Source organism: Heteronotia binoei, chromosome 5, assembly GCF_032191835.1.
Source record: "Heteronotia binoei isolate CCM8104 ecotype False Entrance Well chromosome 5, APGP_CSIRO_Hbin_v1, whole genome shotgun sequence".
Lineage (NCBI taxonomy): Eukaryota > Metazoa > Chordata > Lepidosauria > Squamata > Gekkonidae > Heteronotia > Heteronotia binoei.
This window is the reverse complement of record NC_083227.1, coordinates 152488219-152514768: the sequence shown is the minus strand read 5'-3', so window position 1 is coordinate 152514768 and position 26550 is coordinate 152488219. Positions and strand designations below refer to the sequence as shown.

Genomic DNA, 26550 nt, shown 5'->3' with positions numbered 1-26550 from the left:
TTATATTTATACTAGGAGTAAGGCCTGTTGTGAAGAAAAATACAATGGGCTCTAGCAGGAGGCTCTGGGCGAGTGCCTCCCCCCACCTTTTATGTCTTCCTACCCACCCAAGTGAAGGCGTTCACACTCCCCCAACTCAAGGGGAGCCATCTGGAGAGCAGTTGTAATTCTGAGTGATCCCCACCCCTCACCTGGAGACTGGCAACAGTGGTTCCCCAGGAGGAAAGGTCTCTCCCTCAGAGATCTGTAGTGATACCTTAGGAATTTCCCACCAACCTGGAAAGGTATCACTAAAGGTCTCTGAGTGAGTGCCCCCCCACCCCTGCTGTCTTTCCACCCACCGAAGTGAAGGCATTCACTCCCTCCCCCAAAAGGGGAGCTGATATCTGCCATCTGGAGAGCAGCTGTAATTCTGAGTGATCTCCAGCCCTCATTTGGAGATTGGCAATAGTGATTTGCCAGGAGGAAATGGCATTGTACCTGTCTGAGGTCCCCTCTCTCCTCAAACCCCAACCCCTCCAGGCTGCACTCCTTAAATCTCCAGGAATTTCCTAGCCTGGAGTTGGCAACCCTTCCCTTTATCTGCTCCTCAGACTTCAGCTTTCCACCACCTTCCCCCTCCCTGAAGCTTCTACATAGGAAAAGGACAGACCTTCTCCACAGTGGAGGGGAGATCAAAGCAGCTTACATCATTCTCCACTCCCCCTTTCATCTGCACAACAACCCTGTGAGGCAGGTTAGGCTGGAATTCTGTGACTGGTTCAAAATCACCCAGTCAGCTTCCACAGCAAGAACTTGGGTCTGGCAGATCCCACCCTGAAGCTCCAACTTGTATTGTCTCCTCAAAGTCCACCACAAAATCTCCATGAATTTTCCACCAACTTGGAAAAGTTTCACTAAAGGCCTCTGGGCAAGTGCCACCCCCCATCCTTTCTGTCTTCCTACCCACCCAAGTGAAGGCATTCACTCCCCCCACATACATACCTCAAGGGGAGCTGATCTCTCCCATCTGGAGAGCGAGTGTAATTCTGAGTGATCTCCAGCCCTCACTTGCAGATTGGCAACAGTGGTTCCCCAGGAGGAAATGGCTGGTTTGGAGGGTGGCCTTGTACCTGTCTGAGGCCCCACCCTTCCTCACACCCAACCCTCTCCAGGTTCCATCCCTCAAATATCCAGGAATTTCCTAACCTGGAGTTGGCAACCCTATCTCCTTCTCAGCCAACCATCCTGGGATGAGGCTGAGGGAAGGAGGAATACAGGGAGTGACAGGAAAACAGGAAAGACAGGAAATGTGGGACAGCTCCCTGGCTTATTTCGGAGGCTGCCTGTATCGGCAGGCTGTCTGTGTGGGCTGTTGATAGGGTGGCAGAGGTTTGTTGCTGGTGGTGGCCACAGCAGTAGTCCTTTCTGAGGCCAGTTGACAGAGAGGACACAGAGAAGAGTGGGAGATGTGTCTCTCTGAGGTAAGACTGCTTTTGGCTGTTTGCTCAACATTTGTGGGCCAGGGTAGGATAGGCAGGGGAGTCAGCCAATGGGAGGCGAGAGACTCTGACTGAGCTGTGATCAGCCAGTGGTTTCTGGAGTGCATGGAATGTACCCCTAAATGAATGGGAGAGCTTCATTTGGCCACTCCACAAGAGAATTATGATTTATGATGATGTGATCACAAATCAAATGCCAAATTCAAACTTTTCATATCAACTCACTGACTTACACAATGCTTTTCAGGGGGTAGACTCTCACATCCAGTTGTGCATCATCAAAGCCATGCGCAGAGTTCTATATCAACATTTCTCAAGTGGGATCCGGCAGCTACTTGTGGTCTTTGAGGGCTAGGGTTCTATGAGACCTCGAGCCATGAGCCTAATGTAAAACCATAATCCTCTTACATTTCTAGGAACGTAGGGGCCACCTGTCTTAGAGGAAGGAGATGAATTGCCTTTCTCCTTTTTGAAGTGTGGGAACTAGACAATCACCTTCCTCTGTAGTTGCCTAGCTTCAAGAGCATTTTGGGGAGGGGGGACTGTTAATTGGTTGCTAGGAATCAAGAACTCCGCCTAGGAACTCTGCCTAGGAATTGGTTAAGTGGCTCCAAGAAGGTACATATCTAATGCTAATAAAATTGCTTCTGGAGTAACTCTGCTTTCCAGTGTAAGGAGTTCAGCCTAGAAAGATACAACGTAAGAAGATCCCTGCCAGGCTGGATCAGACCAGCGGTCCATCTAGTCCAGCATCCTGCCCTCACAATGGCCAACCAGTTCCACTCCAACTTCACTCTGCATCCATAGATAATAATAGTTGTAATGTAACATTTTCATATCAACTTGATATGATAATGACATGATAATGTCATGATATGATAATGACATGATAATGTCTTTCCCCGCATGTTCCCCAGAGAGTACTGAGGTCGGGAACACAAAATCTCCTTACTGTCCCTGGGCCGAAAGAAGCCCGCTTGAAATCCACCAGAGAAAGGGCTTTCTCTGTTATGGCCCCTACATGGTGGAATCAGCTGCCGGAGGAGGTGAGGGCCCTGCGGGACCTTGTTCAGTTCCGCAGGGCCTCTAAGACGACCCTCTTCCGGCTAGCCTATACCTAGCTTGAGAACCTAATGCAACTTGCCAGATTTCCTTTATATATACTTGAATATTTATTAATTTTTAGAGTTTTATCTGTTTTAATTGTCTATTCCCTCACATGTTTAAATATTGCTTATTGTTATGTGGGATCTATTGTTGGAAGCCGCCCTGAGCCATTCGTGGGAAGGGCGGGATATAAATTCTAAATAAATAAATAAAATTCAGAGTTTGTGTGATGCTAGTTGTTGACGCTTTCTATGAACAGCTCTGAAAGTTTTGCTAGGCCTCTGCCAATCTCCGTTCAGTTTGCCTCTATCTAGAAGTTATGAACCAAAAAGGTACTTTTCTTGCTATCGTCAGAACAAATTTCTTTCCAATCAAAGATGAAAGGGACCAACTATATTACGTGTTGGGAGCAGAATTCCCAGTGTTTTTTTTCACTTAGGAGGTACATGGGGCCCTAATTTGGACTGGGGACAACATAAGTAGGAATGTTCCATCTTGGAGAGCCAGTTTGGTGTAGTGGTTAAGTGTGTGGTCTCTTATCTGGGAGAACCAGGTTTGATTCCCCACTCCTCCACTTGCACCTGCTGGCATGGCCTTGGGTCAGCCATAGCTCTGGCAGAGGTTGTCCTTGAAAGGGCAGCTGCTGTGAGAGCTCTCTCCAGCCCCACCCACCTTACAGGGTGTCTGTTGTGGGGGAGGAAGGGAAAGGAGATTGTGAGCCGCTCTGAGACTCTTCGGAGTGGAGGGTGGGATATAAATCCAATATCTTCATCTACCTCACAGGGTGTCTGTTGTGGGAGGGGGGAAGGGAAAGGAGATTGTGAGCCGCTTTGAGACTCTTCGGAGTGGAGGGCGGGATATAAATCCAATTTCTTCTTCTTCTAAACCATGGAGTCTTGTGAGCAAAAATTCTACTTTGTGAGCTACTGGCATTAAAGTTGTGAGCTATTGCATAAATTGGTTTGTTCTTGGGGCCATCTTCCCTGAGCGAAGACAAAAACGTGTGAGCCGGAGGCCAAAAATCTGTGCGCTAGCTCACACTAACTCAGCTTAGAGGGAACACTGGAAGGAGGCATTAAGCCATTTTCCCGATTTTATTTATTTTTGTTAATTTGTATTCCACCTTTTCCTGCAAGCAGGCTCAGGGCAGATCACAACAAGAGTTAAAACGATTAAAAACTACAAGCCAAAAAAGAGGCCTCAGGAGTATGTTATTTGCCCAACTCCTTTCTGTTACGCGGTAGTCCAAAACTAAACCAGGGTCAAATGGAACCTGGGAAGCAATTAAAACAAATTACTGGAACTTCATCCACTGTATCAAAAACTTAAGCCCTAAGTGGTGCTCCTGTGGAATCAGATGGATTCTGAGATCTGACCTTATAGGTTGTCTACAGACACTAAAATACTTTTTTCTGGAACTTGCTTTCAAAGCACAACTTAGGCTGCAGTTGTAAGACTTTCCCGTGAGTAAGCCTCATGGAACAAAATGACACATATTTCTGCATGGGATTGCTCTCTTATTGGACTTTTGGAGGGTGTGAGAGGGTGAAAGCTTCCATAGGATACATGTGTCTTGCCACATGAACTTTGAAAGGGAGCTTTCTGGTATGTGCTATTCAGGGCTGAGGCGTGGGAGCAGGCCAGATAGGTAACCACCTAGGGCACCACTTGGCCTACAAGGGCACTGGGTGCCCCCTCCCCTCCCCGGGTCTACACAGACCCAGGAAAGCAAGAGTGGTGGGGCGGCGCATCAGTGTGAAAGGGCAGCTGCTGTGAGAGCCCTCTCCAGCCCCACCCGCTCTCCTTGGATCACACATCATCCTGCCACTCTCACCTTCCTGGGCAAGAGCAGCAGGATGGTGCATCATCATGTGCTCTCCTTGGAGCCCGCCTTCCCTTGCAAGAGAAGGTGGGCTCCAAGGAGAGCATGCACTGCTCCGCACAAGGCTTGGGCACAACAGTTTTTCAAATTGAAGCTGTTCATCCTCAGGTTGCAAAGATTTGATAACTGCTCTTCTCTCAGATGGGTAGCCATTGGGAGCTTGGAGGGGGTAGGGCCTAGGGCCACCATCGTTACCTTCTACCTCTGCATGCATAAAGAAGGAGGACTCTGGTAAATGAGTTAAACAGTGTAATTATGGAACATCCCTGTTATTCAGCCTCCATTCTAAAAATTTCTATAGATATCTTTCTTAATATTTTCTGGTTTTTATCCAGAAGCTGATCCATGAAGGAAGATTTAAGTTGGAGGCTCCTGAGTATTGCTTTTATTTCAGTTCTAAAGTGTTCTCACTTCCAAATACTTGGAGTGATTCTGTCCAATTCACGGTATTTATTATACAGTTTAATGCATCTGTGTGAATTCATCTCCCTTCCGGGGGCATTACAGACGGTAATAATTTTTCAGAGTTCCCCTGGAAATAAGAATTGAGTCACTGGATTTCCCGAATGTCATCTTTCGTGACACAAACAATCTGTGTGGTTTAGCCTCCTTAAGGGAGGTTAAACCTCCTCCCATTTCCTAAACATAATGAGAGACTGATACCAAATATCATTTCAGATACGAGTCATGCACAGAAAGGCAAAAAGATATTTACCTGCACCATCGTGTTTGGTTAATGATTTTACCTACAAAGATCAAGAAAAAAGGAGTCATTCAAAGACACAACTGCAATATGATACTGCATGAATTATGTCGCCAGGACACATTAGAACATGATGAGATTCAACGAAAAAAAAACAAAAACTTGTAGGCTTCCACTGTACGACATAGCATGCTGTTTGGGAAATAATGAACCATTGTATCAAGATGAAAAAAGAAATGCTGAAGGCTAGCAAAGACTTGATCTCCTCCACATTGGTGCTTAGTCTATGGAACTCCCTCCTCCATGATATTCCCCAGGCTCCTTCTGTGTGTTTTGGTGCCAGATGAAATCTTTGTGTCTTTTGTTTTGCACCTCAATGTGATTGTGACTTTGTTTCCTTCTGGGTTTATTAGTTTTTTTCTTAATGTTTTTGGTCTTGAAATTGTTGCTCTACGTCCCTGGTTTCCAGATCAAAATATGACTACAGTTTCTAGCCAAAATCCACCCTGGTGATCAAATAGCCACAGTGTGTGTGTGTGTGTGTGTGTATATATATATAAAAAATTTTTTGCCACTGTGTGACACAGAGTGTTGGACTGGATGGGCCATTGGCCTGATCTAACATGGCTTCTCTTATGTTCTTACATTCTTATGGGTGACAGACATCGCAGCCAGATCGCCCTCACATCCATAGGACTATATTTTCTGGGCAGTCCTATGCAGAATTACTCCAGCTAAGCTCATTAAAATGAATGAACTAGGCTAGATTGCACAGTTACTCTGCTGCATTTGGAGCCATAAAATATTGAAGATTTTTTTTTTTTAAATCCTTTCTGGAAAGAGCATTTTGCAGAACTAGCCTAGTCCAAGTTGTCTGGTTAACAGCCTGCCCTGAGCCCACAGAAATAGCTGGCAGGAGCTTCAGTTCCACTGTAGCTGCAGGCCACAATCCAGCAAATGTACTGCTGGAGAGAAATTCACAAGGAGACATAAAGCTTACAGATGTGACCTAATAGGGTTCCTGCTTTTCTAAAACGTTTGGACATATAAATTGTGTGAGAGAGAATGGAAATCTACCCCATAAGACTCCTAATTTTTTTGCTCTCAGCTGCTAGGACATTGTATGCGCAGTTGTGGAAGCAAGAAAAAATACCGGAGAAATGGGATTGGATTGTGAAAGTTTTATCGTGGAGTGAGATGGATAAATTAACAAGAACTTTAAGAGACTATGATTTAGATGTGTTTAAAAATGAGTGGAAGAAATTTAAAAGATATATAGAGCAAGAGTGGAACGTAAAAAGACAATGGACAATTTTTTTAATATGAATGAGAAGAAAAAGACAGGGGTACCTTTATAATTGAACTTAAATATATAACTTCAGGGGAAGTCTAGTAATGGAGGGAGGGGGGATAGAAAATACCATATGGGTTAGAGATAGAAAGGATATAATTAAATATTGTAACCATATGTTTTCAATAAATTGTTAAAACACAAAGACTCCTAATTTTGACCAGTTTTTATGTCCATTGCAAAATTCATTTCTCTGGGATATATATAATAGAATCATAGATTTGGACGGGACCTCCAGGGTCATCTAGTCCAATCCCCTGCACAATGCAGGAAACTCACAAATACCTCCCCCCCTACATTCACAGGATCTTCATTGCTGTCAGATGGCCATCTAGCCTCTGTTTAAAAACTTCCAAGGAAGGAGAGCCCACCACCTCCAGAGGAAGCCTGTTCCACTGAGGAACTGCTCTAACGGTCAGGAAGTTCTTCCTAATGTTGAGCCAGAAACTCTTTTGATTTAATTTCAACCCATTGGTTCTGGTCCTACCTTCTGGGGCCACAGAAAACAATTCCACACCATGTTCAGCGTATGATCCACTAAGACCCCTAGATCCTTTTCGCACATGTTACTGCTAAGACAAGGCTCCCCCATCCTATAACCATGCATTGGATTTTTCCTACCTAAATGCAGAACTTTATCCTGTTAAAATTCATTTTATTGGTTTTAGCCCAGTTTTCCAGCCTGTCAAGGTCATCCAAATCATTTATAAAGAGGTTGAACAAAACAGATCCCAGGACAGATCCTTGAGGCACTCCACTTGTCACTGCTCTCCAAGAGGATGAGGAACCATTCACAAGCACTCTTTGAGTGCAATCTGTCAACCAGTTACAGATCCACCTAACAGTAACAGGATCCAAACCACATTTTGCCAACTTGTCAACAAGGATAGTATGTGGAACCTTATCAAAAGCCTTACTGAAATCAAGGTAAATGATGTCTACAGCATTCCCCTGATCCAGCAAGGTATTCACTTTCTCAAAAAAAGAGATCAGGTCAGTCTGGCATGACTTGTTCTTGAGAAACCCATGCTGGCTATACATATATATATATGAATGAAAGAAACAAAACACATGATACACATGGGGCCCTTCTACAATATATTTTTGCTAAGATAGATAGACAGACAGACAGAAAGACTCATTCACATATATTTTTGCTAACTCATCTATCATCCATCCATCCATCTATCCGTCTATCCATCCATCTATCTATCTATCTATCTATCTATCTATCTATCTATCTATCTATCCATCCATCTATCTTCTATCTATCTTCTATCTATCTTCTATCTATCTTCTATCTATCATCTATCTATCTATCATCTATCTATCCATCTATCCATCCATCTATCCATCTTCTATCTATCTTCTATCTATCTTCTATCTATCTTCTATCTATCTATCTATCCATCCATCCATCCATCCATCCATCCATCCATCCATCCATCCTCTATCCATCCATCCATCCGACTGTCTGAGTTAGCAAAAAGATATGATATGATAGAAGGGCCCCATGTGTATCATGTGTTCTGTGGTGCATGTGATAGGTTCAATATGCTTACCATGAACAACTTGCATCAGGTTATCTAGGTTGGAGATGTACAGCTCTGTGTGACTTCTGACATCCTGAATAACTGACTGGTCCAGATCCACTGTTAGCACTTCAACACTTTCACTGCTGGAATTCTGTTTCTTAATCCTAGCATGCACACACAACCAGGCCATTCAATCGATTAATCAATAAAACATCATATGTAATCCTACAGTTTTTCACTCATAAAAGTTTGCTGTTTATGCAGGCACAAAGTATGGATAGAAGTGGAACATGTGTAGTGTAATTATGGCTGTATTACTATTAGCACAATTATTCATTATGGCAACGATTGTTATGGTAGAAGCATGGCTAAGTCACTGGTGGGAGATTCAAAGCCTCGCCCAAGACCCTATTCACTTGAAAAGAGAGTAAAGAGATGTTTATATAGGTGTGTCAACAAGCCTGGAGAAAAATGCCTTTTCCATTTAATAGAGACTTACTGTGTGGAAATGAGCAGGTGAAACTTTTCATGGCCTGACAGGAAATCACATTACCTGCTAAATAACATCATCCTATTAACCCTCTATTAAAGGAATGGGACTTTTTTTTTTCTGCAGGCCCTGAAGAGCTCTGTACTTAAACTACCCAGCTAATCCCTCCATTCTGAAGATGTGAGCAGTGACTCATGAAAGTTCATGCACTGCCCCAAATTTTGTTAGTCTTTAAGGTGTCACTGGACAATTTTCTTATTCCCAGCTGTAATTAGGGCTGCCCTACAACCCGGAGAAATGTTCTGTCCCTTTAATACGGGCTTAATGGGGAAATGTTCTCTCCCTTAATGTGTAGAAATGGGTAGGCGAAGCTGTTCATGGCACAGAGGTAAATAACATCACATAGTAAATACGCTACGATTAAAGAGACAGGACGTTTTTCTCCAGGGGGCTGGCGACGCTACCGTCCCTTGCAGCAAGAGACTGGCTTCCATTGGAACGAATGACTCTCACATATCGAAAACAATAGCAAGTGCATCGTTAGCCTTAAATGATGAATTGCAAAATGTAAACACACGCAAATAAAATCAAAACCTACAAAACAGACACCTGCCACGCAACTGGCGCATAATAAATCACAATAAATTCAATAAAACACCTGCTCTTTCAAGGGTAAAATGATATAAATACATCAAGCTGTAGTAATTAGGCTAATGATCTCAGATGCTGATTGCCGCGGCAGGAGTAAAAATGGCACAGACTCCCAGGTGCCGGCCTCTACGTTACATGTCTCTGATCAGAGGTCCACCGTAAGAAATGATTCATGATTGGTGAGTCTGTCTCCTAGGCAAACAACCGAGAAGCTGTGGCACGGAATTTACCTCTCTTGGGTCAGTTGAAAATCCTAAAGGATAACAAAAAGAGTCACTGCGATTGCAAAACGGGATGGGAAACGTAATAAGTTAGATGACACTGAAAAGTGATAAAGTAACAGTTTACCTTGAGGAAGAGGGAAATGTCGATTTGTTTGCTTAGCGTCTGTAGCTCCTGAAGGCTGCGGACAGCTGCATCTCTCTTCCCTTCCACTTCCTTTTTCAGTGCAAAAACATCAGCTAGCTGCTTTTTCTCATTGGACTGAATGTCACCGAGGATCTGCTTCTCTTTTTGATCCACCCGGGACTTGATCTCTTGGAAGAGCTTTGACAGCTGAAGAGTCAAAGTTTTCTTATTATTCTGAAAGGAAATATTTAGATCAGCTGAGCAGCTGGGCTGCCTGTTGGATTGCCAACCTCCAGGTTGTGGCTGGTGATCTCCTGGGATTGCAACTGATCTCCAGGTAGGGTTGCCAATCCCCAGGTGGTGGCAGGGGATCCCCCAGTTTGGAGGCCCTCCCCCTCCCCTGCTTCAGGGTCGTCAGAAAGAGGGGGGAGGGGAGGGAAATGTCTGCTGGGAACTCTGTTATTCCCTATGGAGATTTATTCCCATAGGAAATCATGGAGAATTGATCCGCGGGTATCTGGGGCTCTGGGGGGGTTGTTTTTTGGGGTAGAGGCACCAAATTTTCAGTATAGCATCTAATGCCTCTCCCCAAAATGCCCCCCACATTTCAAAAAGATTGGACCAGGGGGTCCAATTCTATGAGCCCCAAAAGAAGTTGCCCCTATCCTTCACTATTTCCTATGGAAGGAAGGCATTGAAAAGGCGTGCCGTCCCTTTTAATGTGATGGACAGAACTCCCTTTGGAGTTCAATTATGCTTGTCACAGCCTTGATCTTGGCTCCACCCCTAATGTCTGCTGGCTCCACCCCCAAAGTCCCCAGCTATTTCTTGAATTGGAAGCTGGACTCTATGGCATTATGCCTCGCTGAGGTCCCTTTTGTTGCAAGTTAGTCTAAAAATTATTTTCAGATCATTACAAAACATACTCAACTTTGAGTATCCTGTGGGTGCCACCAGTGAGAGTAACTTAATAGAACAGCAGTGTGCTAGATGGTGTGTTCAGAATTTGTTACCTCCTTGCTAGATCTTCAGAGAATCTTCGATCCAAGATCTTAATAGTTCAGGGGGCTGCTTACCCACACATTTTTCTAACTTAGGAGTCTTACTGGGCTCCTCACCATGTCCAGGCAAAATGAATGGGAACCACTGCGTGAATTCACTTTGGCTTCTTTTGACCTGGACTTCTCTTACCCCTGTGATTCCGGAGCAGCAGGAGCACAAGCAGGGAAGCAGCAGAATACAGGCGCAGCATCATCCTTCCACTCCATTGCTTGCAGCCACTGTTATTCCAGCCTGGTACAAAGAGGGGTCCTGTCAGCCCCCTAGTGTTAGTTGTTGTTAATACACTCACACTGATTGTTTATACTTGGTGCTCATCCCTGCTTTTTTTCTTTCTTTATTTTTAATGTACCTTTTCGAGCTTTAGGGGATACCTTTTCGAAATGTGTTAATATACATACATGTGTTTTAGAAAATTTGCCATTCTTGATTTTTCAGCCCTTTGGGGAGGGACAGTGGCTCAGTGGTAGAGCATCTGCTTGGGAAGCAGAAGGCCCCATGTTCAATCCCCGGCATCTCCAAAAAAGGGTCCAGGCAAATAGGTGCGAAAAACCTCAGCTTGAGACCCTGGAGAGCTGCTGCCAGTCTGAGAAGACAATACTGACTTTGATGGACCAAAGGTCTGATTCAGTAGAAGGCAGCTTCATATATAGGAGGGACAGTGGCTCAGTAGTAGAGCATCTGCTTGGGAAGCAGAAGGTCCCAGGTTCAATCCCTGGCATCTCCAAAAAAGGGTCCAGGCAAATAGGCATGAAAAACCTCAGCTTGAGACCCTGGAGAGCCGCTGCCAGTCTGAGAAGACAATACTGACTTTGATGGACCAAAGGTCTGATTCAGTAGAAGGCAGCTTCATATGTAGAAGGGACGGTGGCTCAGTGGTAGAGCATCTGCTTGGGAAGCAGAAGGTCCCAGGTTCAATCCCTGGCATCTCCAAAAAAGAGTCCAGGCAAATAGGTGTGAAAAACCTCAGCTTGAGACCCTGGAGAGCCGCGGCCAGTCTGAGAAGACAATACTGACTTTGATGGACCGAAGGTCTCATTCAGTAGAAGGCAGCTTCATATGTTCATATGTACCCCAGGGGTGTCAAACTTATTTGCTATGAGGGCCAAATCTGGCTATGAGGGCCAAATAAATGAGACCTTTCTGGGCCGGGCCACGTCGGACTATTTACCTACTTAAGATTAGGTAGCAGAGATATAAACTGTCAGACACTGGAAAGCTTTACAGTTATGATATGATGTTATATTCAAACTGCAATGTATAGCCTGACCTAACTGACTCCATTTTGTAACAGCTGCTACTAACTCTAAGCTGAAACCCTGCATACCAAAGTAGAGAGAAAGATGTTACTAACCCGGCTGTAAATCCCTGTCCTTGGTGCTAACAAAAGCAACAACCCTTTGAAGATAAAATGCCTCAAGGAAAGCCAGCAGGGCTGTTCCGTGAGAATGAGAACCGCAACGAGCTAAGGTGTTAAATGTATCACTATAGTGTGGGAATGTAGATTTGTTTAGAAAACCTTTGATGTACTTCTAGTTAAAACATCTATGCTGCATTCCAAGAGCATCAGTTCCAATGTATCATTGTTCAGAACTTTTGGATGATCAAATAAAGCCTTAACATTGTAACCAATGGAAGTCCGCTTACTTTGAAGTTCCACTGTCTGACATAAACTTTATAAAGGACACAGACAAATGCAAAGTTTTTTTTAAAAAAAAAATGCTTAAAACATTAGCACTCATTAGATGTAAGGGTGCTTTATTTGTATTTCTCCGATGGGATCCAGGGGATGAGCCTCAGCCAATAGAAGGAAGAGAAGCTTGGCGCAGTAGCTCTGCTGTGCAATTGAGAGAGCTTGGCAAAGCAAGCCATTCCTCCCCTCTTCCTCCCCATGGGAGGAGCCTGAGCCAATGGAGAAAGTAGAGGTTTTGCTCTGTAGTTCCTATGCGATTGAGCAAGCCTTGCAAGGCAAGCTATTATGCATAAGGAAGAAAGAGAGAGGGAGAAGAAAGCAGACCTCCAGTTGCTTGAGGGCCTGATAGGAGCCCTCCGGGGGCCTGATTTAGCCCCTGGGCCGCATGTTTGACACTCCTGCTTTACCCAGTCTCTAGAGAAGAAATTTATTGGACAGAAAATATTAGATGTTATGGAATGTGCTTGAGCTGCAGGTACTGTATAATAATAAATACAATCAGATCCATTGTGAGATTTAGCTTTCTACGGTATGCATGGTGTCAAACATGTAGCCTATGGGATGCATCCAGCCTGTGCAGGCCTCAAACCTGGCGTCCAAGCAACTTCCCTCTCCTGCTTCCATATCCATGGTTGTTGCTGCAGCAGCACTGTAGCTTGCTGTCCTCCAGCACCCTCAGTGGCTCTTTGCTTCCTATTTCCTGCACCCCCTCTCTCTCACACACACAGACAAAGCTTCATGGTTGCTTCCTGCAGAGAGAGAGAGAGAGAGAGAGCATACTCTGTGGCTGCTTCCTGCCTTGTGCAGAGGGGTTACAAAAACAAGCCTGCCTCTCTCTCTCACACACACACACACACACACACACACAGAACTTCTGCTTCCTTCTCCGGGGCTGCTCCTCCTCTTTTGGAGAGGAAAGAGAGAGAGAGAGACAGAACAAATTTGGTGTCCCATCATGACGGTTTAAGACCAACAACATTTTATTTCAGGTATAAGCTTTTGTGTGCAAGTACACTTCTTTGGATGGATGAGTGGGTGGCAGGGAGGGTGGGTGGGTGGATGGATGGATTCCTCTGACAAGTACAATGTACATTGAGGAAATTATTTTGACTTATTCTGAAGATATTTTTAAAAAGGATTTCTCTGTCCCTATCTGGATTTATTTTCTATCAAAAAGACCCTTAGGAATTAGAACACTTGGATTATTCCTTATATCTTGGAAAGTGCAGTGATTTCAGATGCCAAATGATAATAGTGCACACTGGTATCGAGACAGGAAAACTAGCTCTCAATTCCGTCCAGGGGGATGCAGTGTCTTGAGCTCCATTATCAATTGCGATTCAGCAGTCTCTCTTTCTAATCTCCCTTTGAAATTCTTTTGTAAGAACACTGCTATTTCTTTTGTAAGAACACTGCTATTGTTAGGTCAGCAGCTGAATGTTGTGCTTTCTAATGTCAGACTTATGTCCATTTATTCTTTGCATCCCCCTGGACTGAATCTTCCTGGATGGACCTGAGACCTAGGTTTCCTGTCTTATTACCAACACTGGTATCTCTGTGCCTACTACCCCTCTGCATATTGCACCTAATCTAATCAACTCTGCTATGAAGCATATTAAGGCATATTACACCTAATCTAATCAAGCCTGCTATTGTCATTCACCTGCTGTTGACCTGGTACCTCATGTTACATTCTATTACACACATGGCCTTAGCCCAACAAAGTGACATTTATGTCACTTGGAACAAATGAACATATGAAGCTGCCTTCTACTGAATCAGACCCTGGGTCCATCAAAGTCAGTATTGTCTTCTCAGACTGGCAGCGGCTCTCCAGGGTCTCAAGCTGAGGTTTTTCACACCTATTTGCCTGGACCCTTTTTTGGACATGCCAGGGATTGAACCTGGGACCTTCTGCTTCCCAAGCAGATGCTCTACCACTGAGCCACCGTCCCTCCCCAAATGAGTGATACCTCTGCTCTACAAGGTTATGGTGAGTTTACTCACACGGCAGTGGTAACTGTGTTGGGGAGGGGCTGATGGGTGGTCCTACTTTCATCTGTGCAAACATGGCAGTGATGGAAAGCGCTGTCAGGTAGCCGCTGATTTATGTCAACACCAGAGGATTTTCAAGGCAAGAAACATTCAGAGGTGGTTTGACGGCTTCTGCATAGCAGCACTGGGCTTCTTTGGTGGTCTCCCATCCAAGTACTAACCAGGGATAGCCCCACTTAGCTTCTGAGATTTGATGAGATCAAGCTAGCCTGGGCCATCAGGTCAAGGTGCAAAATGTTAGAGGGATTTATTTTTTAAAAAACAAGAATATCATAGTATATTCCAAAGTCCGTTGTATGTTTTAGCTGCCTCTTACTGCATTTTCTTCTACTTTTGCCATTCCATTTTCTACATTGTTTAGGGTTGCCAAGTCCAATTTAAGAAATATCTGGGGACTTTGGGGGTGGAGCCAGAAGACTTTGGGGGTGGAGCCAGGAGACATTGGGGTGGAGCCAAGATCAAGGCTGTGACAAGCATCATTGAACTCCAAAGGGAGTTCTGTCCATCACATTTAAAAGGGACGGCACACCTTTTCAATGCCTTCTTTCCGTAGGAAATAATGAAGGATAGGGGGACCTTCTTTTGGGGCTCATAGAATTGGACCCCCTGGTCCAATCGTTTTGAAACTTGGGGGATATTTTGGGGAGAGGCCTGGATGCTGTACTGAAAATTTGGGGCCTCTACCTCAAAAAACAGGCCCCCCCAAAGCCCCAGATACTCATGGATCCATTCTCTATTATTTTCTATGGGAATACATCTCCATAGGGAATAATAGAGTTCCCAGCAGACGTTTCCCTCCCCTCCCCCCGCTTTCTGATGACCCTGAAGCGGGGGGAGGGTCTCCAAACCAGGAGATCCCCTGCCCCCACCTGGGGATTGGCAACCCTAACATTGTTTATGACATGTCTGATACCTTTTCATTTTGTGTTGCTTTGCTAATTTTTGTAATCCTATGCCAATTGCACGGTTTGTCGTTCTTGTTGTTATTTCTTAGATTTGTTTAATCACTCCATCTCAGCCCAGGCTGGGCTCTGGGCGATGTACATCAAATAAAATAATACCTAGAATAAAACAGCTCGATGATATAGATTAAAACAATAAAAATTTCAGAAATCCCGAGGACATCCTGCTAAGAGTGTCGTTCTTCCAGACTGTCAGAGCAGTGCGTATGGGTGGGGGGGGGGAGGAAAAACTTCTGGGAGGGAGAAAAGGAAAGTGCCAGCGGTCACTGTTCTCAATCAAGAGCCTGGAGGAACATCTCTGCATTACAGGCCCCGAGGAATTGCATAAGGTCCTGCAGGGCCCAGGTGTCATCCAGTAGAAAGTTCCACCAGGTTAGAGCCAAGACCTAAAAGCCCTTGTTGAGGACATTCAGACCTCTTTAGCGCTAGGGATCAGCAGTAGGTTACTACCAGCAGAGTGCAATGCTTTACCGCAGATATAATGGAGGGAGTCTAATGCTCTCTAATTATGTCGTTATATATCATGTGCTCCAGCATCCATCAAGAAAGGTGAACTATAAATAAACAGATAAATTTGTTGGCACAGAAGGTTTTTGGACAGGGCTAGAGGAGCTGTTCCTTCTTTTTTAAGCAGTTCTCTCTCTCTCTCTGACAGCTAAAACAAGACATCTTCATAAAGTATTCCTTGACTGAACCCTGAGTTCAATTATATTGTCAGCATTCTTGCAATAACTGGTAGGAATGTAATGAACTACCGTCTCAGAGAAGAACAGGTAGGATGCTGTTACAAATCAATTTATTTCCACTGGCATTTGAAGAAGATGAAGAAGAAGAAGGGAAGATATTGGATTTATATCCCACCCTCCACTCTGAAGAGTCTCAGAGCGGCTCACAATCTCCTTTACCTTCCTCCCCCACAACAGACACCCTGTGAGGTGGGTGGGGCTGAAAGGGCTCTCCCAGAAGCTGTCCTTTCAAGGACAACCTCTGCCAGAGCTATGGCTGACCCAAGGCAATTCCAGCAGCTGCAAGTGGAGGAGTGGGGAATCAAACCCGGTTCTCCCAGATAAGAGTCCGCACACTTAACCACTACACCAAACTGGTTCAAAGATGCTTGGTAATGTCAAGGTAGCACACAGACCTTTATCTGATCTTCACTCTTCTGAAGATGCAGGAGGGCCTTAGTCATGGTGTTTTTGTTTTCTTGTATTGATTTCATAGACTGTGAGAGAATTGCCTGTTCAAAAGAAAAAAAATCAGTTAAACAAGAACAATAGAGCAATGATAGAGGGGCAAACTTCAAAACCAAGTTAGTCAACCAGAACCACTGATTGCAGGCCACTTTTATTGGGTAGGACTGAGAAGACCATGGTGTAGCTATTTGTCCCCCCCCCAAAAAAAAGTTTCTTTGGGTCCTTGTGTGTTCTTGTAATATTTATTTATTAATTTGATTTGATTTATATCCTGCCGTCCCTGCGGAAGCAGGCTCAGGGAGGCTCACAGTATAAAATCACAACAGACAAAATCAATACATATTCTATTATATTATATGCGATAGGTACCATAGAGTTTTCACCTTCCAAATGGCTAGAGCGTCTGGGGAAACCATAGAGTTTCCCCAGAAATGCCTAAAGCAGCCCTGTATGGGGCGCCACTATCAGGAGATGTTCTGAGCCTCTGCTGGATCAGGGGAATGCTGTAGACGTCATTTATCTTGATTTCAGTAAGGCTTTTGATAAGGTTCCACATACTATCCTTGTTGACAAGTTGGCAAAATGTGGTTTGGATCCTGTTACCGTTAGGTGGATCTGTAACTGGTTGACAGATCGTACCCAAAGAGTGCTTGTGAATGGTTCCTCATCCTCTTGGAGAGGAGTGACAAGTGGAGTGCCTCAAGGATCTGTCCTGGAACCTGTTTTGTTCAACATCTTTATCAATGATTGGATGAAGGAATAGAGGGAATACTTATTAAATTTGCCAATGATACTAAATTGGGAGGGGTAGCAAATACAGTAGAAGACAGAAACAGGATACAGGATGACCCTTACAGGCTGAAAAACAGTTAAAACCAATAAAATGAATTTTAACAGGAATAAATGTAAAGTTTTGCATTTTGGTAGGAAAAATCCCAAGCATAGTTAGAGGATGGGGGAGACTTGTCTTAGCAGTAGTATGTGTGAAAAGGATCTAGGGGTCTTATGGATCATACGCTGATCATGAGTCAAAAGTGTGATGTGGTGGCTAAAAAGGCAAATGCAATTTTGGGCTGTATCAACAGAAGTATAACGTCCAGATCACGTGATGTGATAATATCGCTTTACTCTGCTCTGGTAAGACCTCACCTGGAGTATTGTTTTCAGTCTGGGGCACCATATTGTAAGAAGGATATAGACAAGCTGGAACAGGTCCAGAGGAGAACAACGAAGATGATGAGGGGTCTGGAGACCAAGTCTTATGAAGAAAGGTTTAAGGAGCTGGGAATGTTTAGCCTGGAGAGGAAGCGACTGAGAGGTGATATGATCACCATCTTCAAGTACTTGAAGGGCTGTCATATAGAGGATGGTGTGGAATTGTTTTCTGTGGCCCCAGAAGGTAGGACCAGAACCAACGGGTTGAAATTAAATCAAAAGAGTTTCCGAATCAACATTAGGAAGAACGTCCTGACCGTTACAGCGATTCCTCATTGGAACAGGCTTCCTCGGGAGGTGGTGGGCTCTCCTTCCTTGGAGGTTTTAAAACAGAGGCTAGATGGCCATCTGACAGTGATGAATATCCTGTGAATTTGGGGTAGGTATTTGTGGGTTTCCTGCATTGTGCAGGGGGCTGGACTAGATGACCCTGGAGGTCCCTTCCAACTCTATGATTCTATGACCCATTGCAGTTTGTCTTCTGCCCTGCTCACGGGGTGGAGATGGTGCTGGTCACCCTCACAGATGATCTCTGCAGATACCTGGATTGAGGTGGGTCAGTGTTGCTGTTGCTGTGAGACCTGACAGTGGCATTTGACATGGTTGACCATTATTTGTTAGCCCACCACCTCACTAACATAGGAGTCTGTGGAGTAGCCCTGAAGTGACTTACTTCATTTCTCCAAGGTTAGGGACAGAAGTCACCTCAAGGTTGGATTACTGTACTCTCGCTCCACATAGAGCTACCCTTGAAGTTTATCTGGACAGCCTTTTCCGGTATGGTCCCTCAAAGAGCTTTTCTCTTGGGAGATCAAAATCTACTGGTGATCCCTGCCCCCAAAGTCATCCTGCTATCCCTAACTAGAGCCAGGTCCTTTTCGATTGTGCCCCCACCCCGACCTGGTGGAGCTCTCTACCTAGTGACAGCCACACTTTGTGAGACTTATCTCAGTTCTGCAGGGTGTATAAAACAGAGATATTCCACTAGGCCTACGGCTGAGGACAGCAACGGCCTCTTACTGTGGCCTTCATCATGCCCAGTCTACTATCTGCCCTATGGGGGGAGTAAAAACTTACGAATGCCTTGGACTGCCTGGAGGATGTGCACTGCTTTTATTTGCTCTATTTATTATTTATTATATTTTAAAATCTGTTGTATGTTTAATGATGATGTACACAGCCCTGATTGCCAAGATTGCCCTGTATGGCGAACTCTCCACCGGCCATCGAAATAGAGGAGCACCAAAGAAGAGGTACAAGGACTCCTTGAAGAAATCCCTTGGCACCTGTCGCATCAACCATCACCAGTGGTCTGACCTAGCCTCAGATCGCAAAGCATGGAGGCACACCATCCACCAGGCTGTCTCTTCCTTTGAGAACGCACGCATAGCTGGTCTTGAGGACAAAAGGAGATTGAGGAAGAATCGCACTGCTACAGCACCAACCCCAAATCAGACTTTTCCCTGCAGCCACTGTGGCCGGACCTGCCTGTCCCGCATTGGTCTTGTCAGCCACCAGCGAGCCTGCAGCAGACGTGGACTATTGCACCCTTCTTAAATCTTCGTTCGCGAAGCCAAGCCGAGAGAGAGAGAGAGAGAGAGACACACAGCCCTGAGCCCTTTGGGGGAGGGTGGTTTATAAAGCAGGAGTAGTGGTGGCGGCAGTCAGGATCCGACTGTAATTTATTCATATTGCAAAAGTGGACTGAATCATAGCTCACTTTTGCTGGATTGTACTATTAGGGTTTAAAGTGCATGGAGATAATGACAAGGTGTTGCCTGGGATGGGCTGTTGGCTGAAAAAAGGGAACAGAGAATTTGTTCAGCTTGGCTAACACCTGCCACGTTCAGGTTGGAAGAAACAAAGTCAGGTTCCGGGAACTTGTACTCTTCCACAATTGCTGGGCGTGTATCTATATCACTGTAAAACAAAGGTGCCTGTGCAAAACATGGAGGATAAGGAAGGTCAGATCACAAGCAGGCTGTGGTCTAAACCAGTACTCCCTCTAAGATGTGGAGTCTTGTGAGCAAAAATTCTACTTCGTGAGCTACTGATATTAAAGTTGTGAGATACTGCATGAATTAGCTTGCTCTGGGCCATTTTTCCTGAGCTAAAACAAAAATCTGTGAGTCAGAGGCTAAAAAACTGTGAGCTAGCTCACACTAGCTCAGCTTAGAGGGAACACAGGTCTGAACCACCATGGATTGGCACAAATGTTCCGTTCAAATGGTACTTCTAGAAGAAACCTAACCTCTAAATTGACTAATGGATTATAGACTTTGATGAAATGGTTTGTCACATGTTGTTTTAACTGTTCCGTGGTTAAATGCTATTGATAGACGGTCAGAAAACTCCTTCCAGTAGCATTAAGAGCCAGTTTGGTGTAGTGGTTAAGTGTGCAGACTCTTATCTGGGAGAACTGGGTTTGATTCCCCACTCCTCCACTTGCAGCTGCTGGAATGGCCTTGGGTTAGCCATAGCTCTCACAGAGGTTGTCCTTGAAAGGGCAGCTGCTGTGAGAGCCCTCTCCAGCCCCACCCACCTCACAGGGTGTCTGTTGTGGGGGAGGAAGGGAAAGGAGATTGTGAGCCGCGTGTCTGTTGCGAGGGAGGAAGGTAAAGGAGATTGTGAGCCGCTCTGAGACTCTTCGGAGTGGAGGGCGGGATATAAATCCAATATCTTCATCTACCTCACAGGGTGTCTGTTGTGGGGGAGGAAGGGAAAGGAGATTGTGAGCCGCTCTGAGACTCTTCGGAGTGGAGGGCGGGATATAAATCCAATATCTTCATCTACTTCACAGGGTGTCTGTTGTGGGGGAGGGGGAAGGTAAAGGAGATTGTGAGCCGCTCTGAGACTCTTCGGAGTGGAGGGCGGGATATAAATCCAATATCTTCTATCTTCTTCTATTAAACTAAACAGGATGGTGGCTGACTCATATACATGTGCATATGAAGCTGCCTTATACGGAGTCACACCATTGATTCAGCAAAGTAGATGTGTATCTCCTCTGACTGGCAGTGGTCCTCCAGGCTCTTCTGGAGGGCCCTTTCACATCACCTACTGAGCCTTTTAATGCCAAGGATTGAACATGGGACCTTCTGCATGAAAAGCAAATCTCTGCCACTGAGCCACTGCCCTTCAGACATGCCAGCAGCTATAAATGAGTCTGTTTTTCTCCTAGCTGCTTTATTTCAAGTTCTGGTAATCTAACTAGGAGACAGGGCGGAGAGCTGGAGCAGTGGCTGGAAGGAAAGTTCAGCATTCCTCCCTACTTCCTACCTGCCCCTTTCAGAGCTTGATGTCAGGTCCTTGCCCCACTTTTAGGGTTGCCAAGTCCAATTCAAGAAATATCTGGGGACTTTGGGGTGGAGCCAGGAGAGTTTGGGGGTGGAGCCAGGAGACATTAGGGGTGGAGCCAAGATCAAGGCTGTGACAAGCATAATTGAACTCCAAAGAGAGTTCTGGCCATCATATTTACAGGGACGGCACACCTTTCAATTCCTTCCTTCCATAGGAAATAATGAAGTATAGGGGCACCTTCTTTTGGGGCTCATAGAATTGGACCCCCTGGTCCAATTTTTTTGAAACTTGGGGAGTATTTTGGGAAGAGGCACTAGATGCTATACTGAAAATTTGGTGCCTCTACCCCAAAAAACAGCCCCTCCAGAGCCCCAGATACCCAGGGATCAATTCTCCATGATTTTCTATGGGAATAAATCGCCATAGGGAGTAATAGAGTTCCCAGCAGACATTTCCCTCCCCTCCCCCCGCTTTCTGATGACCCTGAAGCAGGGGGAGGGTCTCCAAACCAGGGGATCCCCTGCCCCCACCTGGGGATTGGCAACCCTACCCTATGGGAATCCTTCCTGGAGGTGCATAAGGGCTCTGGGGGTGGAGCTTCCCCCGCCAGCCAGCTGGCTGGGGGAGGGGGGAAGCCTGTAAAACCAGGGGATCCCCCGCTGGGACCTGGGGATTGGGAAGCCTACCCACTTTACAGTGGTTTGGTCTGCCTCCGCCACAGATTCCCCATACTGAGCTGGACCTGGGTCCCTAAGCCTTGCTTCTACTTGTTCTTCCCTGCAGGGGTGGTCCTCTGCTGTGGAGTATGTTCCTTTAGCTCTAGGAGTTCCTGTGCACGCAAGATCAGCATGTTTCAATGAGCTGAGAAGCACCTTGGGTCAAAGGAAAGAGCTGAGCTACAGTGGACCATCTAAGGCTCCTAGCACTTGTTCTCCAGTGTTCTCCAGCCTTAGGGCCAAAACTGATTTGATGAGATTCACTGATTTCTGTCAGTCTGGAAAAAGTACATTTTGCATGAGCAGCTCAGTTATTTGGATCAGGACCACGCAGGACAAGATGAGGGGGTTTAATCCTTCAACCCTTGCTTGGTTTTGCTTGTTGAAACCATGTTCTCTGTACTTTTATAAGTATTTTAAAGGAAGTGTATTTTGTCCGCTTTCAAGCACTGAGAACAGCAAAAAGGACCAGCCCTGTTTTTAGCAAAACCAAGCAGGTGGTTGTGTGTTAATCTGATCTCCACTCCTTGTACAGCCCTAATCCAAATTTGGTTCGTTCACACTGGCTGCAGTCACACATGCTAAATGATGCACTTTAAATCCAATTTCAACGCACTTTCCAATTGGATTTCTCTGTGGCTGATTTCCCACTCACCTTACGCCGCTCTCACATTTGTCTTCTCAGCGGAGCTTCCTTTTGATTTCACACTATCTGCCCCGGGGCTGCAGCAAGCATTGGCTTTTTCATGCAGTGAACAAAAAATGCTAAAAACCAGCATCTGTTTGTTGTGCGAAAATGCCTATGCTTGCTGCAGCCCCGAGGCAGATATTGTGAAATCGAAAGGAAGCACCGCTGAGAAGACGAACACAAGAGCGGCATAAGGTGAGTGGGAAACTGGTCTGCGTGAACTTGCAAAATCCAGTGGGAAAGTGGATTGAAAGTGCATTATTTAGTGTGTGTGATCACAGCCGCTATTTACTTTTTAAAGGTAGGGAAAGTGTCATTTTCATCCCATCCGTTTTGGCTCTTAGAGGCATTGTTAATACAAAAAGAAATTCCAAAGCAGATGCAGATCTCCAAGGAAAATTGTGTCTGGCTGTCCCCCTCACCACTTCCAAGTAGGTCTCTCGTGCCTAGGAGACAGGATTGCCAAAAACCCGAGGTGGAGTTACACTGTCGCTTTAATAGAGGTTTAACAGGATGTTATTTACCAAGTGATGTTATTTACTTTGATGTACAGAAAAGCTTCAGCTGCCCATTTCCATACATTAAGACTCTATTAAAGGGACAGGACGTTTTTTTCCCTTTAGATGGTTGGCAACCCTATTTTTTTTTTCTCCTTCAGGTTACTGACTCACCAAAATGAAACACCTTAAGCCAGGGGATCCCCAAGACCTTTTTTTTTTATTCCTGCCAAGTGTTTTTTAGAAAGTAGGAGGGGCATCTGAATGGCCTTTGGAGATTTGATTGACTGTGCAGATTTTTTAAAATGTTGCTTTCACAGCCACCACAACACAGGAAGCTTCATTGTGTGGCTGAAGGGAAGCTGTGGCAGCCATTTTGTGGCTGGCTCTGCCTCCTGCTGTCAGAATCCAGAGGTGCCTGCTGGATCAAAAAGGTTGGGAACTCTTGCCTTAAACTTTCCCCAGTACATTATTTCTGAGTCTGTAAAAGATCACCTGCTGGAATTTTGATGGCCTGCAGCTGTTAAAGGCATATATACCCTATTCCAAAGATATATTAGTCATCCTAAACTGGTGTAGCAAATGCATCCCAGACTTGAAGGCTGAACTGGATGAGGACTTAGGCCAGAAAAGAAGTAGGAAGGGAATGAGAGGCTGAAATTATCTCAGTTTGAGTCTGCTTAGGGTTGCCAACTCTGGGTTGGGAATATCTAGAAATTTGGAGCAGTTGGGGGGGTGGAACCTGGGCAAAGTAGAGTTTGGGTAGGGGAGGAACTTCAGTGGGGTAGAATACCATAAACCCAACCTTCCAAAGCAGCCAGGTAAACTGATCTGTGTCACTTGGAAATCAGTTGTAATTTCAGGAGATTTTCAGTCACCATTTGGAGGTGGCAACTCCTCAGTTTGCTGCTGTCTGGATTTGAAAGGTGTGTGCATTTGTGGGTTGATTGAAACCATGTAGTCACTGCAGTTGTGTCATTGGTTTGTGTTGCATTGAAATCTCCAGAAGCGTGTGGGACAGTTGTGTGGCTGGAAGGCAAATATATGCATGCCACTATCTGAAGTGTGTGTGTGTGGGAAATCAAATGATGCTGTACATAGAAAATTATCTGCTGTGTTGTTCTGCTTTACCTGTCTCCTCAGCTGCTGGCCAGTCCCTTCCCAACATGAGCCAATGATGAATATATTCCTTCACAATCCTTTAAACTCCTTTAAGGCACAAGTGATATTGCAAGAGGAGAAAACGGGGGTCAAAAAACGTTTCCTATCTAGAGGCTGAAGGAGGGGAGAGGGTTGTTTCAGTCCTTCTAATATCAAAGTTGGTGATTTTTATGCCTTTGGGGGGGGTAGGAAAACAGGGCCATTCAAAGGCAGGTGGTGGGATCTGCAAACTCTGAATACTCTCCAGGTATGCAGGGAAATATTTAGCTTACAAATGTTAAATGGTTACTCTTCAGTAGTGCATGTCCTCCCCCCCCCCCCAAAAAAAAGGTAGGGGGGGAATGAAGGAGGAGGAAAAAATCAGTCAGCTTGGAATGCCTAATCGCTTCTAGCCTAAGGCCCTAATCCTAGGTCCACCCTTCTGTCCAGAATGCTATAAGCTTTTTATTTATTATTATGGTTAATTAGCTTTGAAAGGCTCTGACTGCTTTGTAGCAACCGAAATCCTGAGGGGATTAATTAGGACTGTAAAAAAAGCACTTCCTACAGTCCTAATTAATTCTTTCCCCTGCCCCTCACACACACACACACCTTTCCCCAGCCAGGATGCTTGTAGCTGTGCAAGGATCAGAACCCCTAACTGCAGGGACCAGAACCCCTAACAGCTTATCATATCCTGGAAGGTTTATGCATAAAATATGGTGCTCAACATATCTCCCGTACCGCAAAGAAACTGCTTGGGAAGAGGGGGGGGGGAGTAAAAAGACCCTTCTGCACTATACTGCTATGATTTGCCATTACATGAGAAACTTCCCTAAATTGGCAACCCTAAATGCCAAAGAGTCCACCCTTCAAAGCAGCCATTTTCTCCAGGGGAGCTGATCTCTGCCGGCTGGAGATCAGTTGTAAAAGCAGGACATCTCCAGGCCCCACCTAGAGGCTGGCAACACTACCTGAGGTTCTGAACTTGTCAACCTCAGATCTTGACAACTTTGTGCTATTGTTGCACCAAGCTAGGAAATTCCCCAGTTAAATATCACCACCGTACATGATTCCTTACAATGTCCGACTTGTTGACAGTGGAGCATGCAGGTCTGGTTTTGCTTGTATAAACTATGCCTCCTGGCCACTTCAGGAGGACAAAGTATAATTTGTCACTTCCCTTGCCTTTATAGTTATTATGTTTAAAGGTTACATAGTGAGGTTAAAGGTTACATAGTGAGGTTACATACTGATCATTTGTTTTCTTCAAAGCCTTTGAGGACCTCTTTGGACTAGGGTTGCCAATCCCCAGGTGGGGGCAGGGGATCCCCCCCGGTTTGGAGGCCCTCCCCCTGCTTCAGGGTCGTCAGAAAGCGGGGGGAGGGTGGGAAATGTCTGCTGGGAACTCTGTTATTCCCTATGGCGATTTATTTTTGGGGTAGAGGCACCAAATTTTCAGTATAGCATCCAGTGCCTCTCCCCAAAATACCCACCCCCCAAGTTTCAAAAAGATTGGACCCCAAAAGAAGGTGCCCCTATCCTTCATGATTTCCTATGGAAGGAAGGAATTGAAAAGGTGTGCCGTCCCTTTAAATGCGATGGCCAGAACTCCCTTTGGAGATCAATGATGCTTGTCACAGCCTTGATCTTGGCTCCACCCCTAATGTCTCCTGGCTCCACCCCCAAAGTCTCCTGGCTCCAACCCCAATGTCCCCCAATATTTCTTGAATTGGACTTGGCAACCCTACTTTGGACCCACACTATGACCCCAAGTTGACAATTAAAACATGGCTTTAAAAAACCATATATTGAACTGAAGACTTTCACGAAAACTTAAGTAGTGCATTACAGTCCAGTGGTCCAGCTAGTCCAGCATCACAGGACCTAACGAGTCATTCTGGAGAGTCGAAAATAGGGCACAGAACATTACAGCACTCAACCAGTTGCCCTGCAGGGTCAACAAATGGGACACAGAGGCCAAGGCCTTTACCTCTGGTCGTGGAAATTCCCTTTAGCCACCACGGCTCATAGCCACTGATAGACCTATAAACTGATCAAATCCCCCTTTTGAATTTATCTATGCTTGCAGCCATCGCAACACCCATCCACTGACACTGAATTTAACAATACAGGATCTTTAGAATATGCTGGGATGTCCAGCTGTGTTGACACTCCTTACCCGCTGCTTGTCGTTTTCCTCCTTCAAGGTGACAATGCTGTGGCCCTTGTGGGAACCAACAGTGGAGCACATCACACAAACGCATGCCAGGTCATCTTGACAGTAGCAGTCCAGCAGTTCTGCATGTTCTGTACATCTTCTCTCCTCCACGTAGCCCCCCGTGTTAGGGACCACCAAAGCAGGGTCCTTCGGGGTGTTCTTAGAACTGTTTTTGCTCAGAGATGCCACTGCTGCCTGAGGCTTCCCTCTGGAGAAATCGCAGGGATCCATAGCCTTCTTTCTGGCAGGCCTTCACCCAGGAG

The 26550-nt window shown here is 45.3% G+C and overlaps 1 protein-coding gene across 1 annotated transcript; it reads right to left on the bottom strand.

Annotated features, from left to right (window-relative positions):
• Positions 1-1309: 1309 nt before the first annotated feature.
• LOC132572069 (tripartite motif-containing protein 44-like) lies at positions 1310-26518 on the bottom strand. The gene is made up of 5 exons (XM_060238857.1): positions 26249-26518; positions 16459-16554; positions 9549-9782; positions 5186-5216; positions 1310-1407 (listed from the first exon to the last, which is right to left on the bottom strand). Exons 1-5 carry the CDS (start codon positions 26516-26518, stop codon positions 1310-1312), a joined length of 729 nt encoding a protein of 242 aa, XP_060094840.1.
• Between the last annotated feature and the right edge of the window lie 32 nt (positions 26519-26550).